At 34.0% G+C, this 19,049-nt stretch overlaps 1 protein-coding gene across 1 annotated transcript in view; it reads right to left on the bottom strand.

Annotated features, from left to right (window-relative positions):
- Positions 1–405: 405 nt before the first annotated feature.
- Positions 406–19,049, bottom strand: part of PDE3B (phosphodiesterase 3B, cGMP-inhibited) — a 93,739-nt gene continuing 75,095 nt past the window's right edge. Inside the window, 12 exon segments of the mRNA XM_009890980.1 lie at positions 406–1,237; positions 1,580–1,829; positions 3,211–3,372; positions 4,328–4,531; positions 5,817–6,016; positions 8,063–8,176; positions 8,952–9,063; positions 11,300–11,434; positions 12,143–12,246; positions 12,764–12,837; positions 13,388–13,598; positions 16,293–16,399. Of these exon segments, the coding sequence (XP_009889282.1) occupies positions 1,011–1,237; positions 1,580–1,829; positions 3,211–3,372; positions 4,328–4,531; positions 5,817–6,016; positions 8,063–8,176; positions 8,952–9,063; positions 11,300–11,434; positions 12,143–12,246; positions 12,764–12,837; positions 13,388–13,598; positions 16,293–16,399 (1,900 nt within the window). The 3' untranslated portion in view covers positions 406–1,010.

Raw genomic sequence — 19,049 nt, 5'->3', positions numbered from 1 at the left:
CGTTAAAATACACTAGCCATTTTGAAACAGTAGTTATGTCTTTTTTTTTTTTTTTTAATCTTTAATTCTCCTGAAGTTTTACATACAAAGAATAAATGAAATACGATCTTATTTCCTTGAAATTTAATACCAGAAGTTGGTGCAAGATAAAAATCTATTATGTGGTTGACTTGTTTTTAAACAGGAACCTGAGTAAGGGCAGAAAGTATAGCATTACGACTAAAAGAATAAAATTCCTTAATAATTTAAGTAGCTGAAGAGGTTTTTAATGTTATACCATAAACAGCAAGGCAAAAGATAACGGCCTTGTACTCAATGAATTATCATGAACACCCACTGCAAACCTGAATATTTTCTGCAAAAATAAAACATCAGATTATGCACAATAATAAAAAGCATCAGAAATAGATGCACCTGGATATTTTTTTCTTTTTTAAACCACAAATATCAGAATTCAGCATTTTTGTCACAGTCCTTGAACAGTTGCTGAGATGACTACATTAAGCACCCTACTGCACTAAGTAGACACCCCACAACAGGCTTGCACTGCAACAGTAACACAGTTTTCATATAGGCACAGACTTTTTCTTATTCATGTTCAAAAACAACATGAGATAAAGAACTCAAGACAATATTAGGATTCATCCCACATTTCCTTGTGAGCAAAAGTTCTTGCCACTTTGGTAACTGAAGTCACTGAATGTTTTTAAAAATTGCAGGTACCTCAAGGAAAAGAAGAGTTCCGTATTCAGCAAGGCAGCATAATATCAGGATATTTTATACCAAATAAGGCATAAAGAAGGTTGCATCAGGGTATACAATACTCAATCTTTGAATAAAGTTTCATATTCTGTGTGGCGAAAGTGCATAGGAGTGGGATTCCACTAGAGTAGAAAGAATCCTCTCACAGTATTAAGGCCTTTCAACTTCGTGTGAACTGTGTCAGGCTACAGTCAGCACAGTGAAAAAAAAAATAGACTATCACCATACTGGACACTACTGAAGTCGTCTTAGCATGTCTTGTCTTCTCCTACTTGTCGCTCATCTTCTTCATCAGCTTCTTCAATAACCTGAATTTCATCTGCTTGAGGTAAAGATGAGATCTCAGTCAGCAGTTTAGCTCCTTCAGCTTTATTTTTTTCTTCCTCTTCAATCACTTTCTTCCATATTTTGTGATTTTCACTGAGATGGTGTATTAGCTGGCAAAATATTCGTCTACCTTTTTTTCTTTGAGCTTCTGTAAAATTATAAGCATATTTGATTGTGTGAGATTCAAAGTAATTGTATTTTACATATACAAAACCAATGGCACATTGTAAGAGAGATGCAAATTTGAGCAAAAAACATGGATGGTTATTCAGAATACTTAAATAGTCACACAGCAAAGGATAACAATGAGCTTCTGTTTCAAATTGCTAATCTCCTGGTATGAACAAAAACTTTATTAAAAGAGTAAAATTTATGAGGCAGCATAATTGCAAAATCTACAATACTTGTACTACACCGTTTCAACCATCATTGCTATGTCTGAATCTACTAAATGACAACTATATCTACCAACTGAAATACAGAAACTTACTTAAAATGAGATCATCTTCCATTTCTTCATCATCACTCTCTAACTGTGCTCCATCATCCTCTTCGATACTTTCTGCATCCTCCTCCTCTTCATCAACCCATTGCCCAGGAAGCAACCCAGCTGCATTATAGGAATTACAAAGGGGGCCAACTATGTGAGTGATGAAAGATTCTTGCAGTTTTGCAAGCTGTGGAGAAGAACGATCCATGAAGGGGCTTATGGGTAATCCAAGACTTGCTTCTTCATCACCCTGAAAAAGAAATGAAAAAAAGTATCAAAACTTCTCGCAAAATTACCTTTAAATTTCTATTCTAAAGATTACTTTTAAGGAACCAAGTAAACATCACATAGATTTTATCTTTTTACTAGAGGCAATAATAGTATAGAGTAAATTAATTAAAATGTAATTAGGCCAATTTAAAATGAAGACACATTATGACTCGAACTTGCATAGCCCATAATCCTCCCATTAACTTTGCTGTGAGATACTCTCGCATGTGGATGAAGCCCCAGTTCTACTGGTGCTCCTATTCCTCTGCCTTTACAGGATGGCTTCACAGTAGGCAGAGATTTAACTTCAATTGCTGAGTTGATGAACAGAGAAAATAGGAAAGCAATCAGCTAGAATAAGGCATTCTGGTTAACGGCTTCCTCCAGAAGTCAGAGAATGAAATTAACTATAAAATCCAGAATCAAGTGGTTTGATTTGGGTTTTTTTCCCCATTTTATAAAATCGAGAAGAAAAAAATTGAAGAGTTGCTCATACACAAGAGTTACAATCATTTATCGCAGCACATCCATGGACCTGATTGTATTACAAAAAAGCTTTTTGTAAAGGAGCTTCTTAGAATACTAAGATCTTACAGTAAGTATAAGCACTTCAGACTATTACTGCTATTGCTTACATCTCTCAAGTGATTTGTTGTTTACTTTTCCTAGTTTGAAAAATATTTTTCAATCCTTGGTTGTTGCCCCATAAATAGTTAACTTCTCAGAAAGCTGACTGCAGAAAAATAACAGAGTAGAAATGTAGAATATATTTGGGGGGACTTACAGAAGTTATAAATGTAAAAATAGGCAAAAAAATTCAGACTTTTTTCCCATTAATCCTGGTAGGATTATTTATCAAAGTTCCACTGTAAAAATATTATTTACATTTTAATTATGTTAGTTACTAATGTGTATTTTTAATATTTAAATATGAAAGTTTTGAAATATCTTCTGTCTTTGCAGAGTTAGCTGAATATACATTTCCAGTCTTGTGGATTCTATCCATACTCTTTGGCCTAGAAACATTCCAGTGAACTTAAATCCCCAAAGCAGAAGAAGTTACTTTGGTTTATAAACATCATCTGAAGAAAAAAAGCCAAAAGAAAATATCCAGAAAATGGACAACATTGGCTGGGAGCTTGTTTTCAAGCTTCTAACACAATTGATAGGAAGTAAAAGATTATGTTAGCATGCTACCTATAAAAAGAAATTTTCAGTATTCAGAAAGAGAAGAGGGAAATACCTTACCTGAAGATGTAATAGAAGAAATAAAGTTTAATTTAGTTATACGTTTGCTAACGCAAAGAATTGATCAACTGCCTGTCATTAAAAAAAGAGAAAAACACACTTTCCATACCCACCTGTTCATAAAATTCATTAACAATGCCTTCTGTCCATTTCAGATGCAGCTCTCTAACTTTTGCTGGGCCATTAATATCGGCCAGTTTGATGCATATTTGACAGGCCAGTAGGCGATCATTTTCATTGCTCCATTCTATACCATGACTGTTGATATCATTGACCTAGGTTGAGCACATAAGTTTTTAAAAATTAAGTTAAAAGTATTCGTCAATGGTTTTTTTTTCAGGCTTTCAACAACAGACACTTGCATTCATTTTTCTATATAATTTTTTGTCTAATATAATAAAAAAAAACCAACCCTAATTTACTATCTTTCAGAAGATGGATATGTGAGATATGATCGAGGTCTCCTGTGGGCGCCCATGTCACATCTACTAGGTTTATTAGGCAATCTACAAAACACACTACAATTGGTTTGTAAAAAGCAAATACTGTATTTGCATTTTTTTTAGTAATTTAAATTTAAATAATGTAAAATTTTAAATGCAAGTTATTAATACTAAAAATTAGTGAGTGGCAACACTAACATCAGTATACCCCTGTACTCGGCACTGGTGAGGCTGCATCTTAAGTACTGTATTCAGTTTTGGGCCCCTCACCACAAGACAGACATAGAGGCACTGGAGCATGTCCAAAGAAGGGCAACGAAACTGGTGAGGAGTCTGGAGCACATGTTTTATGATGAGCGGCTGAGGGAACTGGGGTTGTTTAGCCTGGAGAAAAGGAGGCTCAGGGGAGACCTTATGGTTCTCTACAACTGTCTGAAAGGAGGTTGCAGAGAGGTGGGAGTCGACCTGTTCTGTCAAATAACAGGTGATAGAACAAGAGGAAATGGCTTCAACTTGCACCAAGGGAAGTTTAGATTGGATATTAGGAAGAATTTTTTACTGAAAGGGTCATCAGGCATTGGAATGTGTTACCCAGGGCAGTGGTAGAGTCCCCATCTCTGGAGATATTTAAGGGCCGTGTAGATACAGTGCTTAGGGACATGGTTTAGTGGTGGGCTTGTCAGTGTTAGGTTAATGATTGGACTACATGATCTTACAGGTCTTTTCCAATCTAGGAGATTCTGTGATATCATAACTAGCTCAGTGCAGACACCAAAATGTAACAAACCTTGGCGTTAAATTCTGCAAGAAAATCAAAATGCTTCTTGAGATCAGTGGCAAGGATTGCTTCAATCACTAAGAAACGAAAACGCTTGAATTCTACATGATCAAGATTTGATAAGAAGTTGTATTCTGGTTGTGATAAGAAAAGATTCCAGGCAGCAGCAGCATGGTGATTTTCTAAGACTGATCTGTCATTGTAGAGAACAGCCTACCAAAAAAAAAAAAAAGAAAAATTCATAAATTACAGAGTAAATGTTTAAATTTATAATTAATATTCTGAAGCTTAAGGGCTAGTCAGAAACAAGTCTTTAAAAAAAAAAAAAGACAAAACAACTACTGGAAATTATGTTTTACCTTCTAGTTTTGAGGGTTAAAGTGGAACAAAAATGACAGATGAGAAAAAAAAAATACCAATTAGCAAAGTCTTTTCTTTCCTTAAAAGAGCTTAATGATGTCTTAGTGACATCTACATTCACCCTGTAGCCACACATACACAAACCACTTAAAATATAGACTTTGCACTCTCGGCAGTACATGTGAAACAAGCACACTGACATTAAAAAAAACCAACAACAACAACAACAAAAAAACAATACAAAAAAGAATCAAAGAAACAGATCTAAGTATATGCTTTTAATTCCTCTTAATTCCAGTATTGTTAAAAAAAAAAAACAAACAAACAAAAAACAACCCAAAAAACCAAACTCAAAAAACCCCCCATGAAAAGAACACCAAAGCATTAGGAACTGTGGTTAATACAAAATGGTGTGGAGTATCACTAGTTTTCAATGTGCTATGTTTAATGCTGATGAATACATTTTAACTGCAAATGAGTTAATTAAAATAGTAGTAGATTTTACTCACAACTCCCATGTTTACACAAAACATCCTAGAAAATAATTAATTGAATATGGATTAAATAGGATGTGAAAAAAAATCCTTGGAAAATTGCAAAAATGATTAATCTTTATGTTTTGAGGAAAAGAAGAGATTATTAACAAAATGAATGTGTTTATTTTTGAAAATTGGAGATGAATGTCTGCATTGCTTGTTTTTATTCTTCCTTGTGTACTGTTTTCAGCAGAAATACATAACTGCCTGCATCCTAAACTTTTTTTTGCATTAAGGAATTGTTGAAAACCATCTGGAAAGTTCACTTTTAAGGTCTCTATCTCCTGAGAAGTTTTATTGTTTTCTGATTTACTATTATATTATGGTTGTTGCTGATGTTGTTACTATTATTTTCTTGTCTCTAATTTATTAAGAGAGATACAAATAGCCATCACAAATATTCTTCCCCAGATAATATTCCACTCTTTATCAGGAAAAAAAAAAAAAAAGTATTACACAAGTTAAGTACAAATTAATTTCCCAATTTCTTAAATTGGGCAAATGTTCCTAAACAGGCTACAGTAGGAACAAAGAAGAGAAAATTTTTCATTATTCTGATTTCAGATACAGATAAATAATTTTCTGCTAAAAAAATTTCTTACCTGAGGTGCATTTGTAGCCACTAGAAAAGCATTTGTACGACCAGGATGATCATAATCATGCATGGCTGCTGCTACATATAAAGCCATCAATTCCAAAGCCGGAATGTTTGATGCCAGACAACCATAACTGTCATCAGCAATAGAACAACTTTTTGAAGAAATATAGCTGACTTGAACAGGGGCAATACCACTGTCTTCATCTAAGAAAATTGAAAATACACCAAAAAAATATATTTAGAACATGATTTCATTCATATTTTAATACATTTTAAATTACTCAGCCAGATACTATTGTGAACATAATCTTAGTGTAGTTATCCTTGTAATTGTGGAGCTGAATAATTGGCAAGGAGTTATACTTAAAAAAAAAAAAAAAGTTATGCTCTTGTTTATAGATAAACCAGCATTTTTGAAGAAAAGTTGAAATGCCAGTAAGTCATAAATTCATCATGGCCACATGGGTTGTCCAAAAGGGTAGATGCAGACTTACAAATACATAAAAAGCTTCAGCTGTTTCATGACGTTACACAAGAAGGGCAAAATCCTACAGGACAGCGTGGAGCCTGTAAGAAGTGTCCCAAAACTGGAAAGCGGAATGTTCCTGTTCTAAAACCAATTCTTTACCTACTACTACATACACATATACCTCAGGATCCATTTTTTTCAGACAAGATTTCCCATTACAACGGTAAGGGATAATCATTCACACAAAGGAGATTTCAGAAGAGCTTTGTACAGTCATGATCAGGAAAAAAAAATGTTTTTAATTCACCACAGTCAGAGCTTGCTCTTGCCATGCAATTTTAGAAAAAGAAATGTAGACTTTACACTTTTGGCAATATGTGTGGGGCACATATCCACACTGCCTGTCAGAAGAGGAGAGGAAGGAAGCAAAGATTTGCCTTGGTCCTTGAAACTGTATGGTGTCTTAGAAGACACAAAACAGAGGGAATCACTCTTTGCAGCTACAGTTCATTTGTGCTGTAGAAGACTGGTTGAGAGGAACGTTTCAGCAAGCACAGAAGGCAATCTGATAGAACAAGGGACACCAGCCATCCAGTTTATTGTCTCTTGATTGCAGTAAAGTTGTCATTTAGATTGGAAAGCAACCATAATAATCTAAGCTTTTAATTATTAAAATGCACCTGTAGGTATTTGTTCCATGGAAGGGACTGAAGTGGAGAAAAACTAGCAAAAATGTACATCTCTGAGTCCAAACTACAGATCTTGGAATATCCACATAGATACCAATGGTTAGACATTACTGTTAAGGTTTCTGTCACTTCTTTGCTTTCCCCTTACTGTCAGGCTGCTGTTATGCAGACCTGGAATTTCATCCCCTTCCTAAAACAACAGCACTACTGTTTCTCTCCAACTGGGACAGATCCAAAGCAATAAGACTATAACTTCTTATTTTAATTTTATTTTTTTCTAAAGGGAAACAAAAGGATTTTTATCATTTTTCTTTCCTCTAGTCAAGTCTCCAGTCCCAACCCTTTTAAACACTTAGAGAAAGAAAATGCAATAGGGTGCAAGCAGTGCATACATTTTAGTAAAAAGTGTATATTTAGAATAATTGTGTTTTACTTGCACTATGTATTTCAGTAAAAACTATAAATCTAAATTTAAAAGTTAATTCCATGAAGTCACAGACAACACAAAAGCAAGCTTCATTAAAACTAGTGTCACACAAAATTTGAATTTGAAGTCTCTATTTCTCTTTCAGGGATGCTTTTATGCAGTAATTATTAGGGTAGTCAGTTCAATGCCTGAATGTCTGCATGTGATATCTAACACAGAATTCTGAAATACTCATTTTTACACTAAAACTACTGAGAACTTCAATTAAGTGAAGTACTTTGACTTTGGGTTTTTTTTCCTGGATCTATTTAATTTTGCAATAAAGTTAAGAAATATTAGTCTAATGGATTTCAAATGCTAAAAATACGCCAACTATAGCAGTATACAGAGGTTTCATTCATCACAGAAAATTTATTAAGTGAACCTGTATTCTTGGCTAACAAACTAACTCATCTAATAATTTTTCTAAAAATGTACTGCATGATATTTCTGAAAAGTGCATACTAACATTGTGATATTTCTACTGCCTTATACTAAAACACAAAAAATTTTGAGTGATAAGAATAACTAGATATTTTCTTCCAGAGTAATTTTTTTTACTAATTGTAGTTTTATAAAAAACATTCTTACAGCAAAAGGAAAAAATAACCGATGTGAATACACACCCATATCACTTTCCATTATATGCTCATTATGCATTTGCTGAAATCCAGGAATGGGCCGCGTTGTCAGATACCATACTGCATGAAGAACATCTGTGGCATGTATACGATTGTGATCTGAAAATTATCAAAACATAACCAAAAATATTATCTGAAATATAATCAAAGGAACAAAAATAAAAATAAATAAAAAAAAAGAAATGTAACGTGCCAAACACTCTATGGGAGATTTTGATCAAATATAAAGGAAAAATTGAATTTAAATTGTTAGTAGAGGCTCTATCACCAAACATTTTTAAGAAACAAGTTAGATAAACACCAAACATCCTCTAAGCATACTTCATTCTGCCTGAGAGTCAGAAGGGATTAAGTAGCCTTTTAAATCAGCGATGGTGAGCCACTAACATTGCTTCCAATATGATAGCTACAAGCACCTGGGTTGGTGCAAGCATCTAGGACATGGGGGGGTGTGTGTGAGCTGGTTTGTCTTGTTTTGTTTTGTTTTGTTTTCCAATACATTTGGCTGCCCTAAACAGAAAGATGAATAATTACTGTCAAAATTCTGTATTTTCTTATTATTCTATTACAGGCGTAAACCAAATTTCTATTACATCAACAAATATTCTCCCATTGACTTCAGAATGTTTGAGTCAAGTACTCATTCAAGTTCTTTAGGATTATATTCAACCTACATATTAACAAATTCAGTTTTGTAGTCCACTAATTCTTTGCTGCAATTCATTAAATCAGTTCTAAATTCTGACAAATGTATTAATTAAAAATATACTAAGTTCAGACATTGTATACTTCTGTATTAAACTTTAAACTAATACACACACTAAAGGAGATGCATTGATATAAAGAAAAACATATGTAATTGGATAGTACTTACAGGGAATATCTCGATAGCCATTTTCTAGTGCACAGAAGTAATTCATGAATTCTTGAGTTGGAATTTTGAAAATTTCAAACAAACCAGTGTCTTGAAACAAGGTATAAGTTACCTAAATACATATTAAAATGAATTTTAGTCTGAAAAATATACCTAAGCATATTCTGCTTTTTCAACTTAAAATATATCCCTGTTTTTAAAATTTTACTTGCTGATAGAGATGGAAATAACTCAAATTCCATTAAAGATTATCTGAAAACTATTGTCATAGAAATGTTTAATGATTTTTAGCACAAAAATAAGGATTGTTACCATCCTGTCAAATACAGAATCGTAAAAGCTTTTATTTCTTTACTGATAAACTCTATTCAGAACTGATTATTTTTAATAGTATTCTCCAAAATTTTCAGAATGTTAAAGAACTCATGCTTTATTCCATTAGTGACCTAAAAAGAAGAAATCTTTATTCTTACTTATTATTCTAACTCATTATTGTTTGAGCAACCTGGTCTAGTGGAAGGTGTCCCTGCCTGTGGCAGGGAGAGGTTGGAACTAGATGATCTTTAAGGTCCCTTCCAACTCAAACCATCCTATGATTCAAAAATTCAAATTATTTAACTACAGTAGCAGAGCCATTAATATAAAACACCAAAACCCAACATTGTATTTCTTTTAGAGACTTGGGCAAAGAAATCTTATATCTGTTATTGTTTATGACTTATCTCGGGTATTTTCAACAGTGTACTCGGAACACCCACATATGTATATACTGTGCAAATGTATTATGGTTTACAAATAGAATTTAGTGACTACGAGGACCTAATCCCCCCCAAGACTGCAAATATTAAGAAAGCTTTCCAAAACAAGTCACTGCTACTCATTTTTATCACTTCTTTCCCAGACACTTGAGAGAAAAAATAAGTTCTGAAATGTGTGAGGTGCTCAAAGGAATATGAGAGCAAAATGAGGGGACATCCCTCCTTCCACCTGTCCCAACCATTCCCCCTTACACATATCCAGTCTGAGAACCTTACAGCTGGTGATGGTAAAATATATTTTTTATGTGGCTCTTAAGATATGTATCAGATGCTTACAGCACAACAGACAAAAGGACTGGGGTGGGAAGAGGAGAAGGACAAGTAGTACACATAGACACAATATCAGGAAGAACTGATACAGAAATTCTGGTAGACCTAAGTAGGAACCTGCACACTTAAGTATTTACAGGTTTGAACTATTCCCTAGATTACACACAAATGAAATGCAAGCTAATGTGGATCACAGAATATTAGTATATTACAGTAAGAACACCACTCAAAAGTGGATTGTGGCATTCTAGTCTGTACATTAACAGTTGTCACTAACTGAGGTGACAAAAGACCCAAAAACATTTGTTTAAACAAGACTAACTGCAGATTTAAAACAATACCCAGAATATTGTGTATTATGAAAGAAAAGATAGTGTCAAATGACAAAAATTAAATTATCCCCATTGTTTTTTCCTATTTTCAGTATAGGTGCAGGCCTATGGTTCCAACTGCACCCTAGTACTTCTGATATGTTTCCTTCCTTCCAGCTGATTGTTCCTAACACTACCCTTGAACAAGACTAACATGCTTTCTACTCAACGGTAGAAAACTAAGATATTGGCAATAAAAATACTATATGATCAGATCAGAAGCAAATCCAGCTCATACTATAGCTGCATGACTGCTACATCCAGTATAAAGAAAGAGACAGAAGCTTCCAGATGACATTGATGCATAGGAGAGGCTGGGAAAGAGCAAACAGGATCATACTTTTGCACTTGCCAGTAGATTGGCTTCAGCACAACAAGGAACTGCATGAAAGAGCTTAGTAATAAGTCAGAAAGAGATAAAAGGGATACTACATGCAGAAAGCAGCATGGAAAAAAAATCCCATTGTTTGTAGGATCAAGAGGCAAAAGACTGCCTAAAAGACCACTTCTCTTCCCCCACAGGTGTAGCTCTGGCAGAAATATTTTACTGAAATAAAGAAAAAAGATATGGTTGACAAACATGGTAGTAATTCTGAAAGCAGGAGACAATTTTTCATAGGAAATGGCATATTACTGCAAAACCTAGTAAGTGTGAATCCAACCTATTTTTACATTGAGAATAAAATTCAGAAAATTTAGAGCAAGTTGTCTATAGAAAAATCACTTTTTATGGTTTACAACGAGATGGAGTACATGAGAAATTTATTTCTACTTTTCAAGTTAGCATTCATATATATATGTTGACTGCAAAACTTCTTCATGGTTTAAATAAAATACATGAGCACAACAGCTTTACACACCCTCCCTCATATAATGAAAGTCAACAAACCTGGCTAAGGATCCTTCCAGACTGGTCTCCCATTTCTTGTACAAGGTCAAAAATTTGGAAATTCCAATTGTTCATCTTCTCCATTAGTGAATCATGGTCTAATAACATTGTTTCTAATGTAGGACTCTGCTCCACCTATGCAAGAGTAAGATACTTCATCATCTCTAAAATAACAACGAAAACTAATTTGTCAGTTATATTGGCAAAGAAAGCCATGAAAATGATAAATCATTATTGAACTTATTGAATGGTGCTGTAACTACAGCTATGAGAAAATCATAAATCAATAGTACAAATAGGACAGTTAAGGGCTTGACATTTCATCTTTTGGGGCAGCAGATTCCAGGTCTTTCTGAGATGGTGCTAAATTTTCATTTACTGAGCTTTAACAGTTCATTAATTGAACAAGCTTTAAAACAATTTATGTATAAACCCACAATGCTAGTAAAGCTTAAACCATTAGTCTCCCTGCACTTCCAATATACCACTGTACAAACATTCATTTGTAAGTCTCACTGAAACTGCCATATCTTTCATAAACTTCCAAGAAAAAATACTAGTCAATCAGTGTTTGAGCATACTGAACACTAACTCTGCAGAAATTAGTTTCACCAACAAAAACTTAATACAATCACCACCTTTCTTGTCATTTGCTAGTGAAATTTAGGCAAGCTGGAAATACACAATTGTTAAATGAAAATTTGAATTCCAATGATGCACCATTTCCCTTCATAAATTACAATTCTTAGCAATACAAAGACGTCTCCACAGCATCTTAGAAATGATAAGGAAATACTGTATTGATAAAAGTTATTGCAAGTTTTTTTGCAATTACATGCTTACAAGCAGATTATTTTGTGTTTGATCGATCATTTCCTTCCTTTCATCTTTTTTCTTCTCTGTATGGTGGAAAGATTCTTTTGAAACATTAGCACTTCCAATTTCACCTTAAAGAAAATACATACATAAATACTATGTCAATAATTTATTTGTAAATTACTACTGTCTACTAATTCTTGAACTGATCATACAGATTAGTCACAGAAATATAAGTAATAGCTTGTTTCTAAACCATTTTTATTTAAGAATTTAACAACAAAAAAGTTGCAAAGGACAAAATTTATTAGACAAAACCTATTTGAAGATTGAGAAAAGCTGGAAGCATAACTTTTTACTCCCCAAAACTGGTTCAGTGATTAGTTTAGCTGAGATGGCAGAGAACTTGTTTGATATATGGAGTGCAAAACTACAAAGCTGTGAGTGGAAGTGTATTATAAACCCCTTGCTCTGAAGCAGGCAATATTTTAAATTATCTTGATTATCCTAAGCCACAATCTAAAATAAAATATATGCATATGAGTAACTTAAAGTACAGGGAAAATGTAGAAATATAAAAATTTTCATTTAATTGGCTTAAAAAAAAAAAAAGCTGATATCGAATATTTGTCTATTTTGAAATCCCACCTGATTTTCTGTCTTTATATTCTGCAAATTCTGGTTCTGGTGTTGGAACAGGCTTGAGTATCTGACGTCCACAGCTTATAGAACACATGAAAAATATTTACAACATTCAGTAATTTTTGTATTTTCCTACTGCTGTGTTGTACTGAAAATATCTGCAAATTACTTTCCTTAAAAAGGCATACTTTTGAAGGTTCCTCCACCAAATGACCCTAGTATTTTTCTTCTAAATTTGGCACATACAGGTTTAGCCTGTACTTAGAAAATAATCACACATCACCTCCCCTGGACTCACCTCCATGAATTAATAAGTAGAGGTAATTATTTATAAAGAATTCAGAAATACAGAATTCAATTCCCAGGCAGGAAGTCCTCCTTTTCTAAAAATCTGTAAAATACTTTTTCTCTACAATAACTGTTGCTTTCAAGGATGACCCATTTCAAATCAGTGGCATACATACAGCATTCTTTAGTCTCTCCTGGGTAATATAGTTACAGATTATTATGAGATCATATGCCTTTTTGTCAATACCAATAGATGTATAGGTCTTGTTATATTTTTTCATTTTAATTGTATTCTTTTCAACACATATGAAGTTACTAAAAATGTAACAGAGTTTACAGTACCTGCTACACATATAACCTAGAGGTGTTTTAACTTGCTGCTGAAAATCTGAAGAGCTAAATGTGTGTCCTGGAGGCTTATGTATATTAATACTTGGTTTTGTAAGAAAATCAGCAGTATCAGGAAATTCTACAGGTGACCAGCTGCTGAAAGCCCCACTGGAGACAGATCCATGACTAGGTGAACCCACAGGACTCAGGCCAGAAGAAGCACCTTCCAAAACAAACATTACATGGGGTTCAGATTACAATAAAAACATTACTGTTTGGAAAGATTGAAATGAAACAGCAAGAATCGATATTTATCAATTGTAAAGAATGTGCGAGTTTTCAAAACACAGTGTATAGTTCACACTTTTAAAGACATATAAAGTAGCTAGCTCTATTCCAAGTTTTGAGATCTACAACTATGCAGCAGTCTAGGCTACACATCTGAATAGGCAAACTATGTAACGTGTTATAATATCTGGCTTTCAAAGTTTTGATTTTGGTTTTAGGTTTGGCAAAATTTAATCAGTAGTTGAAACTTCCCATATTCCTTTCTGATTCAGGATTGCTTTTTTAAGTTTCCCAGAAAAAAAAATAATCATCAAAACCAATTCAGTATTGATAACTGACTTAGACAAAAAATCTTTTATCTCATTGTTTTGCAATAAAAAGAAAATATTCTTCAGACATTTTTAAAAAACAAAGTAAAAAACCAAAATGTTATAATCATATTTTTGAAGCAAGGGATTAAAGTGGGCAGATACAGGTCTTTTTTGACAGTGAGGTACATTTTGATGACAGTGATGTACAGAGGAGGGCCACGAGTATGATCCGAGGACTGGAGCACCTCTCCTATGAGGAGAGGCTGAGAGAGCTGGGGCTGTTCAGCCTGGAGAAGAGAAGGCTCCGGGGAGATCTTATTGCAGCCTTCCAGTACCTAAAGGGGGCCTACAGGAGAGCTGGGGAAGGACTTTTTACTAGGGCATGTAGTGACAGGACGAGGGGGAATGGCTTTAAACCAGAAGAGGGCAGGTTTACATTAAACATTAGGAAGAAATTTTTCTCTTTGAGGGTGGTAAGGCACTGGAACAGGTTGCCCAGAGAGGCTGTTGAGGCCCCATCCCTGGAGGTGTTCAAGGCCAGGTTGGACGTGGCCTTGGGCAACCTGGTCTAGTGGGAGGTGTCCCTGCCCATGGCAGGGGGGCTGGAACTCGATAATCTTCAAAGTCCTTTCCAACCTAAACCATTCTATGATTCTATGATTTTTTTTATTGGCATGATTATCTATCTAGATCTGCCTAATAAGCCACTGGGAAAAAAAAAATAAAATCTAAAGTTTGCTTATAGGTAATTAGAGATAAAAACCAACCAACCAACTCCATCTTCCTTAGGTCCATGAAATTCCCCATTCCTGTTCAAACAGTAAGCTAGGGTTTACTTCAGGCTCTTGCCTGTGCAATCTAGGAAAGCAAGCTGGTAAATCTGGACTTCGGCTACTCTGCGCCTAACATGAATTTACAACAAAATTTTGCATTAAGCCAAAACATCATTTCTTTCGTTTGTGAAAATATACAAAAGACAGGTTATCTACAAGCACCCAAGGTAAGTCATAGCCATTGTAAACATATTTTGATCAAAAAGAATAAAGTGCCTGTGAGCTAAATAATGAGGTATTCTGTGGACTTTCCAACACTGAATTCTGCTGCAAACTATGAAGCAAAAACACCACCATAAGTCTTATGACTGTACAGTTCCTGATAACAAATTACTGAGAGAATATACAGTATTGCCCTTAAATAAGGAAAGCATAGATGATACACTTCCAACAGTGTCATAGGATACACTGACCTGCCTCACACACTAAGAGTAGTATGTAATTACATTTTGTTACAGTAAGAGACAGGATTTTTCAAAGTCTACATTGCTAGGTGCAGCGACACAAGTTTTAGAAAGCAAATGTCACTTCACTGCTGCAAAGAAAGATCAGGAAAGCTGAGAAGCAACTTGTAAACTTGCTTCCAGAGCTAAAACAGATTAATACTCTAATGTTGGTTACTTAAGTTCACCCTTTTCACATGTACAATTTCAGCAGGTTTTAATGCATATCATTGCGCTCTGTATTTCCCACAAGATTCAAAGTAGAAAAGTGCAGAAGGCAGCCCAGCTTTTTATGAAGACAGAACCATTGAGAATGTGCACCAATGTGTTTACACGTGGATCTGACCTGAGTTTGCACATCTCTGCATATTTAGAAGACTGTAAGTGAAAGAACCAAACCATCAGTAAGTAATACAGAGAAAACCGGACAGGTTTTGGATTAAAAAATAAAAATAAATAAAAAAATCAAAAAGTGCATTCATCTCTCTCAATCCAACCTGCATATTTAAGCTTTTATAAAACAACGTTATTAGATAGGTTGTTATTTTTAAATCATGCTAAAAGGGATAGGCATAAATGTCAAAAGAAGCAGCTTTCAAGTTTTCACTTAATTTAGGCAAACAGACAAATTATAATCTCTGAGCTACTGATACACACATTACTTCAGCACTGCTGCTACAGTATCTACTAGCTTATTATGCTGACAGTGTTAGAGTAAAATCTACTCCAACTCCTTCCAAAATTTTTTTAATATTCATCTCAGACGGCTATCAGGTATTTAGGAGTCAAGAGGTACCAACCATACTGAACATGACAACATTTGCAGCTACATAGCATTAGGTGAATAGTTCAGATTTCTACAAAGTTGATGTGAACTGTAATTTTGAGTATTATTAGAAGCAGATTAAAAATAAAATATTTTTTGAACATATGCAACATGCTGATGTTATTTTATTACTATGTTTACATGAAAAAAACCCAATTCTAATACATGATATAATAACGTCCTGCCACTAAGCTAATACAAATGGCATGATCTTACCTGCTCGTCTGGGACCTATATGATGAGTCAATGTTATAGAAGTTGATCTTTGTTTTGGTATCGTCAGCAAGTTTGCACCAAAAGACCCGTTTGAATGAGATCCTTGGCTGAAAAGAAAACAGTAAGAATTTTTTTTTTTCTTTCCTACCTTGTCTTCTATTTTTATTAAATAAAATGCTTACAGAATGGCCAGACTGCTCTGTTACAGGTGCACTATCTTTCAAGAAAAAGAGAGTACTAGAAAGGAGTCGAATTCAAGATCAGCTAGACAATATATGTCAATTATACAGAATTAAAAACTGCTGGGTACTGGGTGAAAGTAACAGAAAACTTTATGCAGTCCTAAAATGACAGAATGAATATATCCAGACCAGGTTTTACCTTCTAACATGGTATTTACTTTTCTTGAACGTTTTAACAAAGCAGGCTATTTTCTAACAGATCTGAGAAAATTTAAAAGATTGGTTACTTTGGAAATACTTTGAAAATCTTATGCAGACATGGCTTGTTTTTCAAATCAATTTTTCATATTTAATGAATCATTTTCTTTATTATAATCTAAAAACTAAATAGTCATATTGTATTTCAGTAGCTAAATTGTTAAACTCTATTGTTGAATTATGCCATCTGCTGTTCTAGTCACGAAATTGCACTCCAAAATTCCAATTATATATTTAATTTAGTAAACAAAAATGCGATATGCAATTAAATATAACTGTATAGATGTACTTTAAAGTGCAAATAGTTTATGGGAAACTACTTATTTCATTTCAGTATGGGAACACAGTAATAACCAAAACAGATTTAATCTTGTTTAATAAGATTTCAAACAAAAGTCAAATACAGGAATAATACTTGATCTCCCATCATTTGTTTAAATATATAAATATAAAAAATGAGTTAAAGAAAAAACACGGATTTATTCTTCTGAAGTCTGATGCTAACATGTTAGTCAACTTTAAAAAACGTTTGGGTTGACAACTGGGACAGATTAAACTTTTCATTATTTCTACATGGTTTAGTTATCATAGCCTACATGTATTCTTTTAAAGCACATACAAATGCTGCACAGTATTTAGTGTAGAAAGACAATATATTAAGCAGGTCAGTTTATCCTGAACTAGTGTTTGCATGAGAAACCAAATCAGGAATTTGTGTGCAAATATAACAGCAACTCTCAAGAGCTGCTTTTGAACCACTGTCTGGATGGATAGAAAAAAAAATCTGGAACATGAAATTAAATTTTGTAGCAATATTAATTTATTTTACCACTATGTAATATCTTACCTTTCTCAACTCAGCTAGCATGTAGAAATCAGTCATTGTATAATATTTTGATTTTTGATAAGCTTTCCTCCCAGTGAACAGTTTGCTGTTTTACTCTCCCTTTTCACTATTAACCTAGCCTGCTTCTCCTTGCTTCTCTTCTAACATTCATTGGGTCCTTCATTGGGCTGAATCAGCTCCCCAAGGCAGGAAAAACTGTCTTTTTATTGTTGCTATTTTTCTGACAATTTAAGGGGCTGGCTCAAGGTCCAAAGCCAATGGCACAAAGTGCTCTAGGAATGCTGGACTGCCTCTTTTGTCAGAAGGAAAGTTCAGCTATTTCATCTAACCTTATCTGTAAGGTAAGCACCCATGGGGGATTTTGAGATTATTATGTGTTATACGTTAAAGGGAAACCATTAAGAACAATCACTGGAAGATGCAAGGAGACAGGGACAGTACAAGTGTTGGCAAGAACTCTGAAAGGCAGGACACAAACCATTAAAAAAGCAAACATATTCTAGGGCTGTATGGGAGTGGATAGGAGCAAAGCAGGAGAACATGACTAACCAGAAGTGCTAGTCATCAGGGTCGAGAGATAATTTAAAAGTGATGGAGTATGAGCAAGGGTGTTTTCTATACTGCTGCTTTTAATCAGGTGAGCTTGGGTAGGCTCTTTGGTTGGTAGGAGCTGTAAGGAAATCCTCTGTAAACGTACACTGCGTCTGTACCAGAAGTGCTGAGCCTCAAACTGAAGTCCCACGGTTTGTAAGTTTAAAGAGATTTCTCAGGTCTCTGGATATTTCCAGTGAATATAACTGGGGAGATTCTTTCAAACACTGATAAGCAAACCAGCATGAAAATACAGTCTTTAAACTACTACTACTACTAGCATCTTCAGTTATATTTTATACACAGACCACAATTAACCTGAAAAGCATATTTTATTCAAGAGGAAAAAGCCACTGACAAGGGCCAAATTATTTAAATGGTTCACTTTAAAATTAAATATAATATTGCTAAATAAATTCTTGGACACATGTATATAAACTTTCGTCCACTACTAGTAATTATCAGTTAATAGCATAACTATTTTTTTCTTTAAAAAATTGCATCTATTATACTTTTCTTATGATCTATGGAAAACTATTAAAGTCTTACGAGATACCAAGTATAAAAAAAAAATAGCAAAACCACACACATTTTTATGGATTTAAGCTGCAACACAATTTCAACTATCTGTTGTACTTTTCTTCCAAGATATTGAGCAGTCATACATATTTACGCATTTAAATAAAACTATATTTAAATAAAACTAAATGTGTAAAGTTTCACTCATATACATTAAGCAAAAAGAAAAAAAAATCTACATTTATTTTAATTCTAATTCAAAATGTAATCTTAATTCTGGAGGTAAAAGCTTTATTTGTACCACATTGACTAACAAGTAGAGAGGAGATGACTCTCTTAATCCACCTTACTGCTTGCTTG

Source organism: Charadrius vociferus, unplaced genomic scaffold (genome assembly GCF_000708025.1).
Source record: "Charadrius vociferus isolate BGI_N301 unplaced genomic scaffold, ASM70802v2 scaffold248, whole genome shotgun sequence".
Taxonomy (NCBI): Eukaryota; Metazoa; Chordata; class Aves; order Charadriiformes; family Charadriidae; genus Charadrius; species Charadrius vociferus.
This window is presented reverse-complemented; position numbering and strand designations above follow the sequence as displayed.